Raw genomic sequence first — 16,108 nt, forward strand, 5'->3', positions numbered from 1 at the left:
CCTCATAATTTACAGCGGCAGATAAGGCTAGAGGGTGTAATAAAAAATCTGAAGCCCTCCCCTCCCCCCTCGCCGCCTCCCCGGAATTGCACCTTGGGCAGCGGAGCAGAATCCGGAATGTGAACTTCTCCCGACATATGTTTCCCGCAGATAAGTAAACAATCTGGACGTGAAATGGAAATGGTAATTAATGCAGTAATGCTGTTACACCTCGAGTGTGCAAATCCCATTGACTCGTCTCACCACGGGGGGTGCCGGGCGTACTGGGACCGGTGGCGTGCGCCCAGGCTGCCCACTCCCTCCCTCCTCTCTCCCTCCTCCCTAGGTCCCCGGGCGGGGCGTCCAGAAATCCCGCAGGGACGTGCCCGGGCTGCGGGAAGCAAGGAGCTGCTTAAGCAGAGTTCGGGACTCCCGGCTCTCGGCCCTTGGAGGACTGGGCGGGTGCCTCGACAGCTGCGCCTCTCACCCACCTCCCTCAGTTATCACCGCCGCGCTAGCGCTAGCAGGGCCTCCTCGGGGCTCAGAGGTGCAGCCCGGCCCTGAAGCACCCAGGAGAGCCTGAGTTCTCCTACTGCGAGCAGCCGGCGACAGAGGCCTGGAGGCAGAGGGAATCCCCAAACTTAGTGCGGCTGGTCGCCCTGAGTGCGGCGGTCGGGTCTTTCCTCTCCCGTCTGTTCCGGGGCCAAGTGCGGCCGGGTGTCCGGCAGAGTTTTTCTGAAGTTTCTTTCCGTCCTCGCGCCGAAAGCACTGATCGTATATGAACTGCTTCTCTTACGGACCTGAGCGGAAAAGTTTGGAAAAGGCCACTGCCAGCCAGAGTAGAGCAACTTCTCCACTTTGTAGCAAAGAGGAAACTTGAGGCCTCCTTTCAGCCTCTGTCTGGCCTGGGCACCCGCTCCCTTCCTCAACGCAGACCCAGTGCTTGGGCTTTTGGGGGGAATCGGGGAGGATGCCTAGCGCAGGGATTCGAGAGAAAGATGCAGAATCAGGGGAAAGGATGCAGAATCAGGAGAGGCAGCCAAGGGACGTCCCCGACCCGCGGCCCTTCCCGCTTCCGAAGAGAACAGCTTGCTCACCCGACCCCAGAGGCTGGGCAGGATGACGGCTCTGCGGGACCCAGGGCCAGGGGCTGGGCTAGGAAGGGAGTAGCGAGGCCCCCTCTTGCCTTACTTCAGGCTCCTTCTTAGTGTGAGAGCCGGCAACGCCCAAGCCCCTGGACCTGGGCGCACACAGAGACGGGATTCCGCGGCGCCCACCTCGAGTCTCTGGTTTAAAGTAGAAGCCCTAGGATTTCTAGCGCCCCCATCCGCCATCAACTTCTTTATTTTCTTAATTACTCTGCCGTGGTCCAGCGCCTGCGCTTCTGGTTCCAGGCCAATGCCCATCCCTGCAGCGTCAGGAAAGAAATCAGCCCAAGTAGCTCTCCCACTGCTAGGTCCACTAGAGCCTAGGAGGCAGGGCAGGGCAGGACAGAGGCCAGGAGAACATGCCCCTCGGTGGAGGCGGGAAGCATGGGTCCCCGGCTGTCCTGCACTCAAATCTAACGGGCCCCTTCTGTCCCTGTGCCTCTTCCTCTAGCACTCACACACAATCCACTCAGCAAATAAAGAGATAAGATTTCTTTACACACATCTTGTGAATTAGGTGATATTCAAATTCAAATGGTTTGAAATTCATTGTCCACTTGAACAATGGTAACAAGGCCTGAGCTGGGGAGGAGATGAAGGAAACAAGAGTGCTGGCACCACAGCTCGCCAAGTTTCCCGGGCCCTGGCAGTCTCGGATCTCTCCAGAGAAGCTGACCGGGCGGGACACACTTCACTAAATGGTGAGCTGTGATCAAAGTCCCTTGGCCCTAGTCTGACGGAAACATCATCCCGCTTTGGTTCACTGGAGATTCCTACAGGTTAGCTCGCTCCAGTTCCAAAATGCAAACGTTAAGGGGGTCTCAGATGTCAGTTACTCACACCTCAGTGTAATTTACTCAAAGTAGCTGGTCTTTTCCGTCTTTAAAGTCAGCGGGCCTACGGAAATTAATATTTAAATAGTAAAACTCCGAAACTGGAAGGGAATCAAAGATTTTGGGAGTCGGATCCAAAACCGAGAGGTGCATAAAAGGCTGACGGAGTTCTCGGAATGAGGGAGGCCAGAGGCTGAAAGGGACCAAGAATTCCGCATCTCTCAGAAGACGTGGCCAGTGTACCCCTGAGCCAGATGGCAGCCAAGGTTTAAGAAAGTCAACCTAGGTAAAACCCAAACAACTGTGCTCGTGCCGCGCCGGCGGCGATGGCTGCCACCCCAGCAGCATGCTGTTCAGGTCTCTGCTGTCCTAGGGAACACCCAATAGAGGAGCGCCGACACTGAACGCGGCATGTATTTGGGTCACTTTTGGCGGGGAGAGGGGTCCCAGGGAAGCAATGGGAGCCGCAGGAGAGAGTTCCGGGCCCTCCCTGCCAATCCCGCTCGAGGGAGGCCCAGGCTGCAAGCGAGAGAAGTCTGCGGCTCCCTGGCTGCCGGACTTGTGCCTAACGCGGAGGGATCTGCAGAACCTCCTCCGGAAGCACCACGCGCGCCCAGCGCAGCGCCGGAGTTCGGGTTCTCCGGGTGTCAGGAGTCTGTCCAGGGCAACTCTTGGCTGCTCTTTGCCGCGCTACGCGCGCTTGGGAGAAGCGGCTCTTCTCTACTCCGGGCGGGCGGGGCGCTCCTCTCCCTACAGGTTTGCTTTAATGATTTTCTTGAAAGAAAGAGACAGTTGTGAGCAAACAGGTTTGACAGGGACTGCTGCCCCCCACATCCCCCAGGGGATTTCTTTTTGTCTGCGCCTGACTTCAAAGTCAGTAATCGGCCCCTGTCAGCGGCGTGACGAGAAGGATTTTGGCTGTTTGTTAGGGCGAGTCGCGGCCGCGCACCTCGGCGGACGCTCAGCGGCCCTCAGGGCGACGGAGGCAAAGCTGAGGCAGGCCCTTGCGGGGATGGGGGTGGGGGGCGAGGTTGGGACTAGGTCTAAGGAGGGCAGATGGCTGGGGAAGGCCAGTCTGCGAAGGAAGGAAACGAAGTGTGGTGGCCAAAAACCGTCAAGTCTTTGACTTCAGGTCCCAGGACCCGAACTGGGCCCCCCGCCTCTTTGCAGGCTGGAAAGAGGTCTGTCACCTCTGAGTGAGGCCGCAGCTCCCTGAGCGCCTCTCTGCTACAGCGCACCCTAGTTTCCTAGTTCCCCATCTGAGTCGAAGACCCGGCCAACTCGGGACCCTGGTTTCAGTTTTCCAGCTTCACCCACCGCCCGAGGCCTTTGCCCCTCGCACTCGCCACGTGCCCCTTTCCAGCCTAACCCTTCAGGTTTGCTTCGGGTGGGGTCGTGGGCGCCAGGTTCTTTCTCCAGCTGGGGTACTCTGTTCGCCCAGGGCGCTCCCGCGCTGGGGTCTGCGGGGAGATACCCAGACCCCTGTAAGCTTCATCTTAGGAGATGTTAAGGGACACTGAGCTATGGGGGCTATCAGAGCGGCTGACAGGACTGTCAGTTGGGGTTATATCAGAAAGGAAAACCGTGGCTCCTCCGTCCCAAGCCTCCTGGGCTTCCTAGGGGGCGGGAGGAGGGGCCTTCCCTAAGCGCCCAGGGCCCCCAAACCGGACGGCCACCAGAGGCCAGTCACTTCCTAATTGTCTCGATTTGTAAGAGGGTTTTGTAATGCTAAGTAAGCGTGGCGCAGCCAGCCCGGCCTCCCCCTACACCTCCCTCAGCCCGCCTTTGTTTACCTTCGCCTGATCGCTCATTTATTTATCTATCTATTATTTATAGGCGTCCTCTCCTATTCAGCGCCCGTGTATGTTAATTGTGTTATACCATTTAATTCTAACATCGGTCTCAAAAGAGCTCTTAATGAGAAAAGCATATACAACATGGATCACTTTGCTATTCAGCTTAGCCAGATGGACAACTGCTAATTTTTTTTTTTTTTTTTTAAATAATGAAAATCCCCCTTTGACAAAGGGGCTCGGATGAATAGGCTCCAAATAACACCTCAAACACTTCTAATTGTTTTGAGGACAATATGCTAATCCGCGGATTTCGGCTTTGGTGTCTGTTGACAACGTTTTCCGTGCACTTCGAGCCACCGACTCCTTTGGAAACAGCAGAGGCAAGCGCACAAATCTCTCAACAGCAGCAGAAAGCCGACAAACCTCTAGGCTGTCCCACTTCCCACCCCGTAGCATATCAAAGCCGGTGGGAAAAGCGCGCAAATTAAGGAAAACCACGCGTGAGCGCGGCTTTGGGGGTGAGACTCCAAGACCAAGGGTGGAAAGCACCCTTCGATTTTGAGAACAAATTCCAAAGAGTTTTGCTGGATGACATCGGAGGGTCCTTTCTCCTCAGGAAAGACAATTATCTTCAAGAAAACATTCACCCGGAGGGGAAAGAAAAGGGCTGTTTTCCTTGTTTAACATCATGGGCTGCACTGTTATTTGATTTTTTACGATTTTTAAAAACTCCTTGCCCGAGCCATGACAATGTCGCCTTCCTTTTCCCTTTGCTCCTGCAGGGTCTCAGTAAAAAGTGTTCGACAGTCTGGGGCGGGGACCTATGGCACATTTTTCTGCATTCTTTAGAGTTTTATTTTTTAACTTAGGAACCAGTATCAAGCCCCGAATCCCCAGAAGAGTGAGCAGCAGAGTTTCCAAACACCTAAAAAGGCAAAATACCTGATTCCCCCAGTCTTCTCCCATGCTTTGAACTTAAACATCCACTGCAGGACGCGGTGTTCAGCGCGCAACTGGTTCCCAGGAGACTCGGTGCTTCTCCCCACTCCTTCAGCGTTTGGTTTTTTAAAAAGTAAACTCACCCAGATCTCAGCGGTCTGGGTCGGCCTTTGACTTAGTTCATTCACTTCTTGAAGTGGCCTGACCCTTTTGGGAAGAATGGGGGAAGAGAGTGAAGTCCCAGGGAACCATATCTTTATCTAGACTCTAAAGGCAAAAAGCAATCTCCAGGGCGCATTCCGGACAGATCCGAAACTCTAGGCCCTTCTACACCCAACCGGTAGACCATCAAGATGGGCCAACGGGGCACAGCCACCAGCCATCACTGCTTAGATTCGCTCTGTGCACTTTCAGCATCCCCGCACCCGACTTTCCAGCCCCTCCAACCTGGCTCCTGACTTCAGATTTTAGGCACATCAAAGGTTACTTTTTTTACAATGACAGATTGTCTTTATTCAAAACGTCTTTGTTCAGGAAATGAACAGAGTAACGAGGTAAAATCCTTCTAGGTACATTTCCAAGACATTGTCAAAACATTTATGACCATTTAGGATGTTTTTGTTCTTTTAATTTTTTGTTCACCTTCTACTTCCTGACTTCATAACCCGACATTCTGTCTAAAAGTAAACTTAGGTCTCTAGAAGCACTGCTTTACACAAAGTAAATAACCATTAGGTCCTTTTTGTTTTCCCTTTAAAGAAGCAAACACTATCATAGCATAGTTTTAAATAGAAATGTTTCCCTTTCTGTAGTTTAAAACTTTGAAGCCTTTCCCCCCCATACACGAAGAGCAAATGGCTCCTAGTTGTGTCTCATGGCAAAACATAGAGACACAGCTAACTCTTTTCTTCAGGGGACAAAAGGAAAAAATATGTGCATATTCTAGATATAATATCAGAATCTGGGAGTTCAGAGTCCAAAGCCTATCCGAGGAGAGTGAAGGGGACATAAATATAGCAAAACTGCCTACTTTTTTGTCCAAAGGGGGTACAGTCGGAGATTTGTTTTGGGAGAGTCGGGATAGGGGCAGCTGTGTAGCTGTCATAACGTTTGCAAGTTTCCGGCACCTGTCTGCGCCTTGGGTCCGGGAGGACGCCCCTCCCTTCCCCCTGGAAGAGAGAGGAAAAGTCTGGGTGGTGTAAGGGACAGCGGCAGGGCTGACCCTGGAGGCGTCTGCAGGACGGGGCTAGGCTCAGAGGACAGGGTGCAGACCCGGCTTTCAGACCACCCCTCAGGTCCGGGCCGGGCTGGGGGTTACATGGCCGTAGCATGGGCTGACGAATAAGGGTCTATGCCAGTCTTGGTCATGCCTGGGAAGAGGATGTAGGCGACGGGGGGCTGCAGGGTGGAGGCAGACCAGGCGGTACAGTTACAGGGCACCACGTAGCCAGGATTGGTGGGGGACGGGTGCGTGTGCGTGTGCTGGCTGGGGCAGCTGAGGCTGCCGAAGGCGCCGTTCTGGTAGCCCAGGGTGGATGCGTAGGGCAGAGCGCCGGTGGCCAATGTGTGGGGCACTTCGCCCATCTTCTGGATGGCGCTCGAGCTAAACTGCGCGGGGTCCAGCAGGGAGTAGGGCGCTGAGGCCGGCGGCAAGAAGGCCCGGGCTTTCTCGGGCGCGCTCAGGAGGCCGTCGGAGGCCCCCACGGGCAGGCCGGCCGCCTTGAGCGGGTCCGTGTCGCCCAGGTAGGGCAGGGGGAAGACATACCTGTCCTTCTTGAGCAGGTTCTTGGGCTTGCGCCGCGGTCGGTACTTGTAGTCAGGGTGCTCCTTCATGTGCTGGGCGCGTAGCCGCTTGGCCTCGTCGATGTATGGCCGCTTCTCTGCCTCGGACAGAAGCTTCCATTCGGCGCCTAGGCGTTTGCTGATCTCCGAGTTGTGCATCTTGGGGTTTTCCTGGGCCATCTTGCGCCGCTGGCCCCGGGACCATACCATGAAGGCGTTCATGGGCCGCTTGATGTGGTCTGAAGGTTTGGACATGGTCCCGGCGGCTAGGTGGGTGGGGGTAGGGAGTGCAAAGGGTTCTGCAGACGAGCCTGGGCTCGGTTGGCCGTCTGTCTGTCCGTCCTGAGCCGGGGTTCTGCACTCCCCTCGCCTTGGCACCGCTGGGGGGAAGCCAGAGAGAAGCGCTGACCCCACAAAGTTCAGCTGATCATGCCAGTCTCAGCACCCAGGCCGCCCCGGGGGAGCGAGTGGGGTCAGAAAGGGTGGGGGAGGAGAGGGCGATCGGCCCGGGGGCTTCAGGCACCAGGGGCTGGGGCCCAAGTATCGGAGTCTCCGGGATTAAGCGGCCAGGTAATTTTTTGGCCAGGGTAAGAAGCTCCTCCTTCTTCCCTTCTCCACCTTTGCCTTCTCTAGTTCCCTTCTCTCCTCTTGCGTCTCCAGTCGTGGCTCCCCCCTCCCGTGGCTTTCCCGGAGCTGCCGCGCCTAGCGCTGCACCTGGCTGAGAATGCGGGGAGGCTGGTGAACGAGAGCCAAAAGCGGCGAAGTTCAAAGGCGAGGTGGGCCGGGACTGCACGCACTCTGACATAAGCGCGGGGCGGCGACTCCCCAACCTGGGCGCCAATCAGCAGCAGAGAAGCCGAGGGGGCGCACCTGCCAACACGCCCGTGCAAGAAAGAGGGAGCGCGACTGGTTGGGGTGGGGAGAGGTGTGAGGGACCGAGGCAGAGAGAGAGCTAGAGCAGAGCGGCTAGCTCAGGACTGGGGACTTGGGTTCCACATTGTCTCCGGCACTGTCCACAAATAAAACGGGTTCCACATTGTCTCCGGCACTGTCAACAAATAAAACTCTTCCGCGCCTCCTATTTCCTTTCCCGGTGGTGAAAGAGAATTAGGGCTTGGAATACAAAGGCCCGGGGAAGGGACAGCAAAGGGAGCGAGGCGAGAGCTTGTGTTGACAAATAGGACAGCCTTGCCACGAAATGCAAGGACAGCACTTTCCCCTCTTGTCAAAGATCCTTGGAAGAGAAAAAGAACATAGCACGCTCAGGGTAAAAGCGAAAAAAACTTTTTGCGCCCCACCCTCGGCGGTCCTTTGGCAGTGTTCTCCCGGGAAGCCCCTGCAACTCGGCATCCACCCTGCCCCAGGATGCGGCGCCTGGGGGTAGCGCTGGGACCCTGGGTGGCTGAGCAATGTTGTCTGACCTGCTTCCGGAAGGCCTTGCGTCAGGCAATGCAGAGATTTCGAACCCTGGTTGGTGAGCCCTTAAAAGCACTACGACCTGTTCTTCACTTTTGGGGCGGGGGTGGGGCTGAGATTTCTAATGCAGTTCCCATTTGTGTTATTATTATTTAGTGTCTTTAAACCTCTAACTTTTACTCCACAAATGTTCATACCGTAAGAACAGCCTGGAGGCTGGGAATGGGGCTCTTCCGGGTGCCCCTTCTGCAGCGGCCCTAGAGCGGAGTCTCATGGTGTATTTGCAACCAGGGTCGGTTTGTCCCTGGGCGCCTCTTTCCACCCAGGGAGGCTGCGAGACTCGTTTCTTGCGTCAAATGAGCATTCTTCGGGTAAAGGGGACGAAATAACCCGCAGAGCCAACCTGCGCGCCTGTTTCCTTTGAATAATTGCCTGCCCGATGTGAAATGCCCTTGGGGGAAATATTTATTAAATGGAAACCATTGTCCCAGGCCCGGCGGGACCTGAGTGTGTTCCAGGCTTATTGGCTTTTGCACCAGCCTCTCTTGGGAGGACCGGCCAGAAACGCGCAAGGCTCTCTATTGGCTCTGAGGGGCTAGGAGCGGGGGAGGGTGACAGGGAATGAGGAGATCGGAAGGGAGGGTCTTTCTCTCGCGTGTAGTGTATCAAGTTTGAGGAGAAGACTTTGCTTCCCCTTCCTAAAATTAGAAAGATGCATGGAATTTCTCACCCTTGGTGCACTCTTCAGAGAGGTGGACAGTAGCCCCATTTTACAGATTAGGAAACTAAGGTTAAGAAAAGCTAGGTGGTTTGTCAAAAGTGACTCCGGGAGTGATGACTGACGTATAGGATTTGAAAATTCCTATTTTTGTCCCCATTCCACTTGACGTCACGTCTAGGGATTTCATGGCGCTGCAGTCCAATATGGAACACTTGATGAGACTATTGGGGCAATCGACACCTGCCATGCAGATAAACCACCCTGGAAAGACTGATCCTGCACTTGATTTGCTTAGCCATGGGCTCCACCTCCGAGGGCTGGCAAACAGGTGCACAGTCTTTACATTCTTCCCAACCCCAGCTCTGGCCTTTCTCCAGAGCCTCAATCCAGCCCTCTAGCCCTGTTTTCTCTGCAGGAAATGTCATTTAGCTTAGGGTGTCAGGAAGCAAATGCACTTTTCAGCCCGGTCTGGAAAGGGTTTCCAAGCGTCGCTGGCAACCCCGACTCAGGTCTGACCAGCGGTGCGCTGTGTTCAGAGCCAGCCAGGGATAAGAGATTCAGGAACCACCCAATTCTAATTCTACTGGGTGATCCCGACGGCTTTGGGAAGGAATGAGAGAAATACTGATATCTGCAGCGAGATCCAGCGTTTGGAGGGGACCTGCCAATCTCTCACTCTAGAACCCCCCAGGGGACACCAAACGCACACCTAAAGGTCTGGGTGAATGCAAACCAAGCTCTTGAAAATTACTCAGCAAGGGGATCTGGCACAAGGTCCTACATCCTTCCTCTCCTCTGAGTTTCCAGGACAATCCTTTCCAGTTGCCCGGAGACAGTTCCGGGCAGGCGAGCACCTTCCTGCAATTCCTCATATTTCCTTCTCCTCAAACGCCCGAGCTCCTCTCCAAGCTTCTTGTGTTTAGCCTTGGGTCGCAATCGAAAAGCTATTCGCAATGCGGAGCGGAGTGATACGAAGGGCGTTCGATGGTGGGCAGGGCGCCAGCTGACTTCCCGACATTTCAGAGACCCCGGTTGCCTTGTCCAGCTGCACCGACCTAGGAGGGGGCCACCATCTGCGCTGCACGTCTTGGCCTTGAGACAGGAACTCGGCGCGGGGAGGGAACGCAGGGTTGAGGGCTGCACCTTCCAGGCCTCGCATCAGCTTTTCTCCTAGGCGAACTGCAAAGCCACGCACGCCCCTTACGCAGTACGGTGACCACCGGTTTATTTACCACTCTTTAGAGCTGGGGCCGGCACAGGAGTTCCCGTGATTCTGGGATCTGGCCTGGTGCTGTCTCCAACAGGTGCCCCTACTGCGCTGCGCTGTTCCTTCACGCTGTGCCTCTCTGACCGGTCTAGACAACCCGGTAGCACGTCCTGGAGACATTACCCCTCAGGAGAGTCAGCAACTTCGGTCACCACCAGAACATGCATTAGGACAGAGGTTGCTTAAATGCTCCTCATGCTTTGTCCGCAGCCTGAAGTTTGGCCCCAGGCTACCAGTTCATTCTCCAGGGCTGGAGATGTCCCTTGGATGAGGTCTTTCCGCTTGCACATTTGCCTGGAGAATCTGTGCACGCGTTCAGTACACAGCGCAGCTACTCAAGGGCCGCTGCGTGCCGGCCTTAGCAAGGTGTCCGAACCCCTGAGCAGCAGGGATTATGTCAGGGAACCGTCGCTGTTTCCCAGAAGTGAAGGAAGAGGCCTCTAAGGGCAACGACCTAATCTGCTTCTCTCCCGGCCTTTCGCCTCCCTCCAGGGCGCATAGCGTCCAGGATGCGCTTTCCTCTTTTCTGGCTCTGGGCCTCTCCTTTCACGCAGCTCCTTCGCGTACCTCAGGTATCAGTACAAGTCTCTCACTGCCTATGGGGAGCCTTTTCTGTTTCCTGGGCTGGGCTAGGACCCCTTCTATGATCTCACTCTCACACTTCCATTTCAAGCCCTGTTCCCCAGCCTCGTGCGGGTCCCTGTCGCCGTCCGTGCAGTCCACCAGACTTTGAGCTTCTCTGGGACGTAGCTGCGTGTTATTCATCTTGGGTTCAATTTCCGCATAATTCCAAGCGCAGAGAAGACGCTTAGTAAAGTTTCCTTCTGCCCAGGCCCAGGTGGTTTTTTCCGATAGGTCTTTCCCCGCCTTGCAGCTGCAGGCACGGGACCCGAGACACAGCCTGGTAGAGCCAGACACCGCAGTCTGGGGTCCCGGAGACCTGCACCCACCTGCCTTGCCACGAGGCTCCGCCCCACCCTCCTGCCTCCTCCTCTCTGGTGGGCAGAGGTCACCACTTCAAGGCCTCTGGGGCTTGGGAACGGTTGAGTGCTGAGAGGAAGGCGCACAGAACGTGGCTTAGAGAACACCGTTGGGGACGGACTGAAAGGAGGGAGCTGGCTATGCGTCTCGAGCTCCAATGGCTTTCCGAAGAGGTCGGGAGAGTCACCTGCGTCCAGAGGGCCCGGGATGCTTGGGGCTTGCTGGCACCAGTCCTGCCCGCTCACTGTGGCCACTGGAAGATTTTGGTGAGCAAGTCTTAGGTGCCTGTTGCGGAGAGCCTGAGAGCAGCTGGGGCTTCAGCTCGCATCTGACAGTGAGCGCCAGCGCACCCAGGCGTTTAGACAAAAGAGTTAATCCGGCCCACCCCCGAAGTGTCCACAACCCAGAAGCAAGCATTGAGGTGACAAAGTGATCCCAGGAAATAGGACTCTTTGTTTAAATCATAAAGTTTTAATTTTTTTTTTTTTTTGAGACGGAGTCTCGCTCAGTCGCCCAGGCTGGAGTGCAGTGGCCGGATCTCAGCTCACTGCAAGCTCTGCCTCTCAGGTTCACGCCATTCTCCTGCCTCAGCCTCCCGAGTAGCTGGGACTACAGGCGCCCGCCACCTCGCCCGGCTAGTTTTTTTTTTTTTTGTATTTTTTTAGCAGAGACGGGGTTTCACCGTGTTAGCCAGGATGATCTCGATCTCCTGACCTCGTGATCCGCCCATCTCGGTCTCCCAAAGTGCTGGGATTACAGGCTTGAGCCACCGCGCCCGGCCCAATTTTTTTAAATTATAAGTTCTAGGGTACATGTGCACAACATGCAGGTTTGTTACCTACCCATACATGGGCCATGTTGGTATGCTGCACCCATTAACTCGTCACTTACGTTAGATATATCTCCTAATGCTATCCCTCCCCCCTTCCCCCACCCCACGACAGGTCCTGGTGTGTGATGTTCTCCTTCCTGTGTCCAAGTGTTCTCATTGTTCAATTCCCACCTGTGAGTGAGAACATGCGGTGTTTGGCTTTTTGTCCTTGTGATACATAAACTTTTAATTTTTATTACCCAAAGTATCTTTAATGTTTGGCACCTCTGATTCCCTCTACCCTGTTCTCCGCTGCCTACCGTTTTCTATTTTAAAATTCAGAGACTGTATATATCCCGCCTCTAGAGAGTGCTCAGAGCATCCAGAGCTCTGGTCTTATTAAGACATTTCTTGGTAATTTCTCCTGGGTTTTCCCTGCAGAACACAACCCAGCCCAGCCCATGCCGGCATCTTGAAATTTTGTAAAATTCCACTTGTCTCTTGCAGACAGGATGGCACAGGAAGGCACTGCTTACACCAAGAAACAAAGAGAAGCTGAACAAAACCAGGGGGACATGTTTGGCATCCTGGAGCTGTTAGAGCAGTGCTGGGCTGGGCTGAAGTCTTAATACCCCAAGCGTGCCCAGGTAAGGAGTCTTTTTTGCTTCAAACTGCCTTAACTTAAGTAGTTTGAGTCTGTTTGTAGCAGAGCTCATGTGATTCACCAACTCGGTACAAATTTAATACAAGTTTGCACAACATCTACACTAATCTTCCAGAAAATGGAGTTGGGTAATTTTATAGGAATAAAGGTTTGAAAGCAGGAGCAGGAATAAAGCTTTGAAATCTCCTTACTCATTAATTAACTGAACAGCTATTTATTGAACACCTACTATGTGCCAGGCATTGTGCTAGGTGCTGGGACACAGCAGTAAACAGGACCTACCGTAGTCCTTCTCCAGTAGTGATTGTTACAGCCCAATGGGAGAACAGAGATTAAACAAGAAACGAATTCCTGGGGTGATTCCTGGCTCAACCACCAAGTAGTTGTGTCACTTAAAGCAAGGTGCTTAACCTGTCTGTGTCCTCACTTCCTGAACTGTAAAACAGATACAAAGAATTATTATCAGAACAAAATGATTTAATATGGGAAACATCCTTAGAATAGTGCTGGACATATAGAAACTGGTGAATAACTGATCAGATATTCAAAGTAATCAGATAATATTACTTTGTCTTTTAATATGAGCAGTTAACTTCTGATAGTGGTAAGTGCTAAGAAGTAAATCAGGATGATGAAACCGGGGTTGAGGAAGAAAGGTGGTCTAATTTGCATTGGCAGTCAGGGGCCTGGGAGGAGCCAGCCTTCTGAAGGAAGAGGGCACAGGGTAGAGGTCATTCCAGGCAGCAGGAGCAGGAAACTCCACTACCTGGAGAAGAACAGCTGAAGCCACAAAGGAATTAAAGAGCCAGTGTGGCTGAACCCTGGCCATGACCCTGGACAGTATAAGGAAAACGCTGGATGAGATTGGTTGGGCCCAGATTATCCAGGGCCTTGTAAACTCCATAAGGGATTTGGGTTTTATTCTAAATGTACTGAGAAATCATTATAATAAGACTCACCAGAATTATTTCACAATAATCCTAACAATCACATACAAAGAAATATTGATTATTGGACATTCTACTTATGGAGGAATGTCACCTGTAGCCATAGGACAGAAACTTTAAATTGACAGGGTTTTTTTTTTTGTTTTTGTTTTTTACTGGCCTTGGGATCAGGTGCCTGAGTATCCTTTAAAGAGCAAGGGAACCCCTGCTAAATGCTTTGAAACTCTTCTTACAGTCTCCTGTCCCCTTAGGAAGCCAAGGAATAAAACAAGGAGGGACATATCCGTCTATACCCAATAGGTATTAGCAGCCCATTGTCCATCTGACTTACTTTTCCCACTTCCTACCAAGTGGAGTCCTACTTCCCTATGGAGACTCCTGAACCTCTGAGTTGACCCTTTCCAGAGAAACTGAGTCCACATTTAGGCATCTTGAATATCTCAGCCTGAGAAATATAGGATTTGTATATGAGCAAATGAGGGTTCTTAAGATTAAAAAAAATTTCCAGTGGTTATAAGATCAGGAAAGACACATTTTGTTTCTATGAATAAAAGCCAAAAGAATGTCAATATTGTGCGCCTCTGCCTCAAGTTTTATTGTATCCAGGTGTTTCTCATGCATTAGGGCTCCCCTAACCCCATTCTTTTAATGTAAGAATCCCTGGTCAGCTTTTATCATAAACAATACTCTTTAAGGCTCTGTGTTTGCCTAATGCAATTGGCCAAGTTATTGAAGCATACATTCTCTTGCCAGTTTTATCACAAATTATTCACTGCAAAGGATAAGACCAAATGCTGGCAACAAGCCCCAGTCAAGGATCAGAACAACACTTCCTTTTTTTATTTTTTTGTGGTACTGCCTCTGCTCTCAGCCTAAATAGCAGGAAATATTAGGGCAGTTGGCAGTTCCAAAAAGTGCTACAATAACAGTGCTTATTTTCATATACCTGTTGTTTGTTTGTTTATTTATTTACTTATTTATTTATTATAATTTAATTTCTAGGGTACATGTGCACAACGTGCAGGTTGGTTACATAGGTATACATGTGCCATGTTGGTTTGCTGTACCCATCAAATCGTCATTTACATTAGATATTTCTTCTAATGCTAACCCTCCCCCAGCCCCCCAGGCCTCAACAGGCCCTGGTGTGTGATGTACCCCGCCCTGTGTCCAAGTGTTCTCATTGTTCAGTTCCCACCTATGAGTGAGAATATGCAGTGTTTGGTTTTCTGTCCTTGTGAAAGTTTGCTGAGAATGGTGGTTTCCAGCGTCATCCATGTCCCTGCGAACAACATGAACTCATCCTTTTTTATGGCTGCATAGTATTCCATGATATATATTTGCCACATTTTCTTAATTCAGTCTATCATTGATGGACATTTGGGTTAGTTCCAAGTCTTCGCTATTACGAATACTGCCTCAATAAACCCACATGTGCATGTGTCTTCATAGTAGCATGATTTATAATCCTTTGGGTATATACCCAGTAATGGGATCATGGGTCAAATGGTATTTCTAGTTCTAGATACTTGAGGAATTGTCACACTGTCTTCCACAATGGTTGAACTAATTTATACTCTCACCAACAGTGTAAAAGTGTTCCTATTTCTCCACATCCTCTCCAGCATCTGTTGTTTCCTGACTTTTTAATGATTGCCATTCTAACTGGTATGAGATGGTATCTCATTGTGGTTTTGATTTGCATTTCTCTGATGACCAGTGATGATGACCATTTTTTCATGTGTCTGTTGGCTGCATAAATGTCTTCTTTTGAGAAGTGTCTGTTCATATCCTTTGCCCACTTTTTGATGGGGTTGTTTTTTTCTTGTAAACTTGTTTAAATTCTTTGTAGATTCTGGATATTAGCCCTTCGTCAGATGCGTAGATGGCAAAAGTTTTCTCCCATTCTGTAGGTTGCCTGTATAAAATGATGGTAGTTTCTTTTGCCATGCAGAAGCTCTTCAGTTTAATTAGATCCCATTTGTCTATTTTGGCTTTTGTTGCCATTGCCTCTGGTGTTTTAGTCATGAAGTCCTTGCCTATGCCTATGTCCTGAATGGATTGCCTAGGTTTTCTTCTAGGGTTTTTATGGTTTTTAGATCTAACATTTAAGTGTTTAATACATCTTGAATTAACTTTTATATAATGCATAAGGAAGGGATCCAGTTTCAGCTTTCTACATATAGCTAGCCAATTTTCCCAGCACCATTTATTAAATATTTATTTGAAACATTTATTAATTAATATTTATAAATAATATTAAATAAATAAAATTAAATAAATAACAAATAAATATTAAGTAAATATTTAATAAACAGCCTTTCCCCATTTCTTGTTTTTGTCAGGTTTGTCAAAGATCAGATGGTTGTAGATGTGTGGTGTTACTTATGAGGCATCTGTTCTGTGACATTGGTCTATATATCTGTTTTGGTACCAGTACTATGCTGTTTTCACTACTGTAGACTTGTAGTATAGTTTGAAGTCAGGTAGCAAGATGCCTCCAGTTTTGTTCTTTTTGCTTAGGATTGTCTTGGCAATGCAGGCTCTTTTTTGGCTCCATATGAATGTTAATGTAGTTTTTTCCAATTCTGTGAAGAAAGTCATTGGTAGCTTGATGGGGATGGCATTGAATCTATAAATTACCTTGGACAGTATGGCCATTTTCATGATATTGATTCTTCCTATCCATGAGCATGGAATATTTTTCCATTTCTTTGTGTCCTCTTTTATTTCGTTGAGCAGTGGTTTGTAGTTCTCCTTGAAGAGGTCCTTCACATCCCTTGTAAGTAGGATTCTTAGGTATTTTATTCTCCCTGTAGCAATT

General features: G+C 51.0%; 1 protein-coding gene across 1 annotated transcript; it reads right to left on the minus strand.

Moving 5' to 3' along the window:
- Positions 1–5,189: 5,189 nt before the first annotated feature.
- SOX14 (SRY-box transcription factor 14) lies at positions 5,190–7,199 on the minus strand. Its single transcript, XM_033201362.1, has one exon. It carries the CDS (start codon positions 6,730–6,732, stop codon positions 6,010–6,012), a length of 723 nt encoding a protein of 240 aa, XP_033057253.1. The 5' UTR covers positions 6,733–7,199; the 3' UTR covers positions 5,190–6,009.
- Positions 7,200–16,108: the final 8,909 nt, after the last annotated feature.

This window comes from Trachypithecus francoisi, unplaced genomic scaffold (assembly GCF_009764315.1).
Source record: "Trachypithecus francoisi isolate TF-2019V2 unplaced genomic scaffold, Tfra_2.0 Lachesis_group0, whole genome shotgun sequence".
NCBI classification, from domain to species: Eukaryota; Metazoa; Chordata; class Mammalia; order Primates; family Cercopithecidae; genus Trachypithecus; species Trachypithecus francoisi.

Coding starts and splice junctions, on each gene's coding strand:
- SOX14 (XM_033201362.1), bottom strand. CDS start 6,732: ATGTCCAAACCTTCAGACCACATCAAGCGGCCCATGAACGCCTTCATG.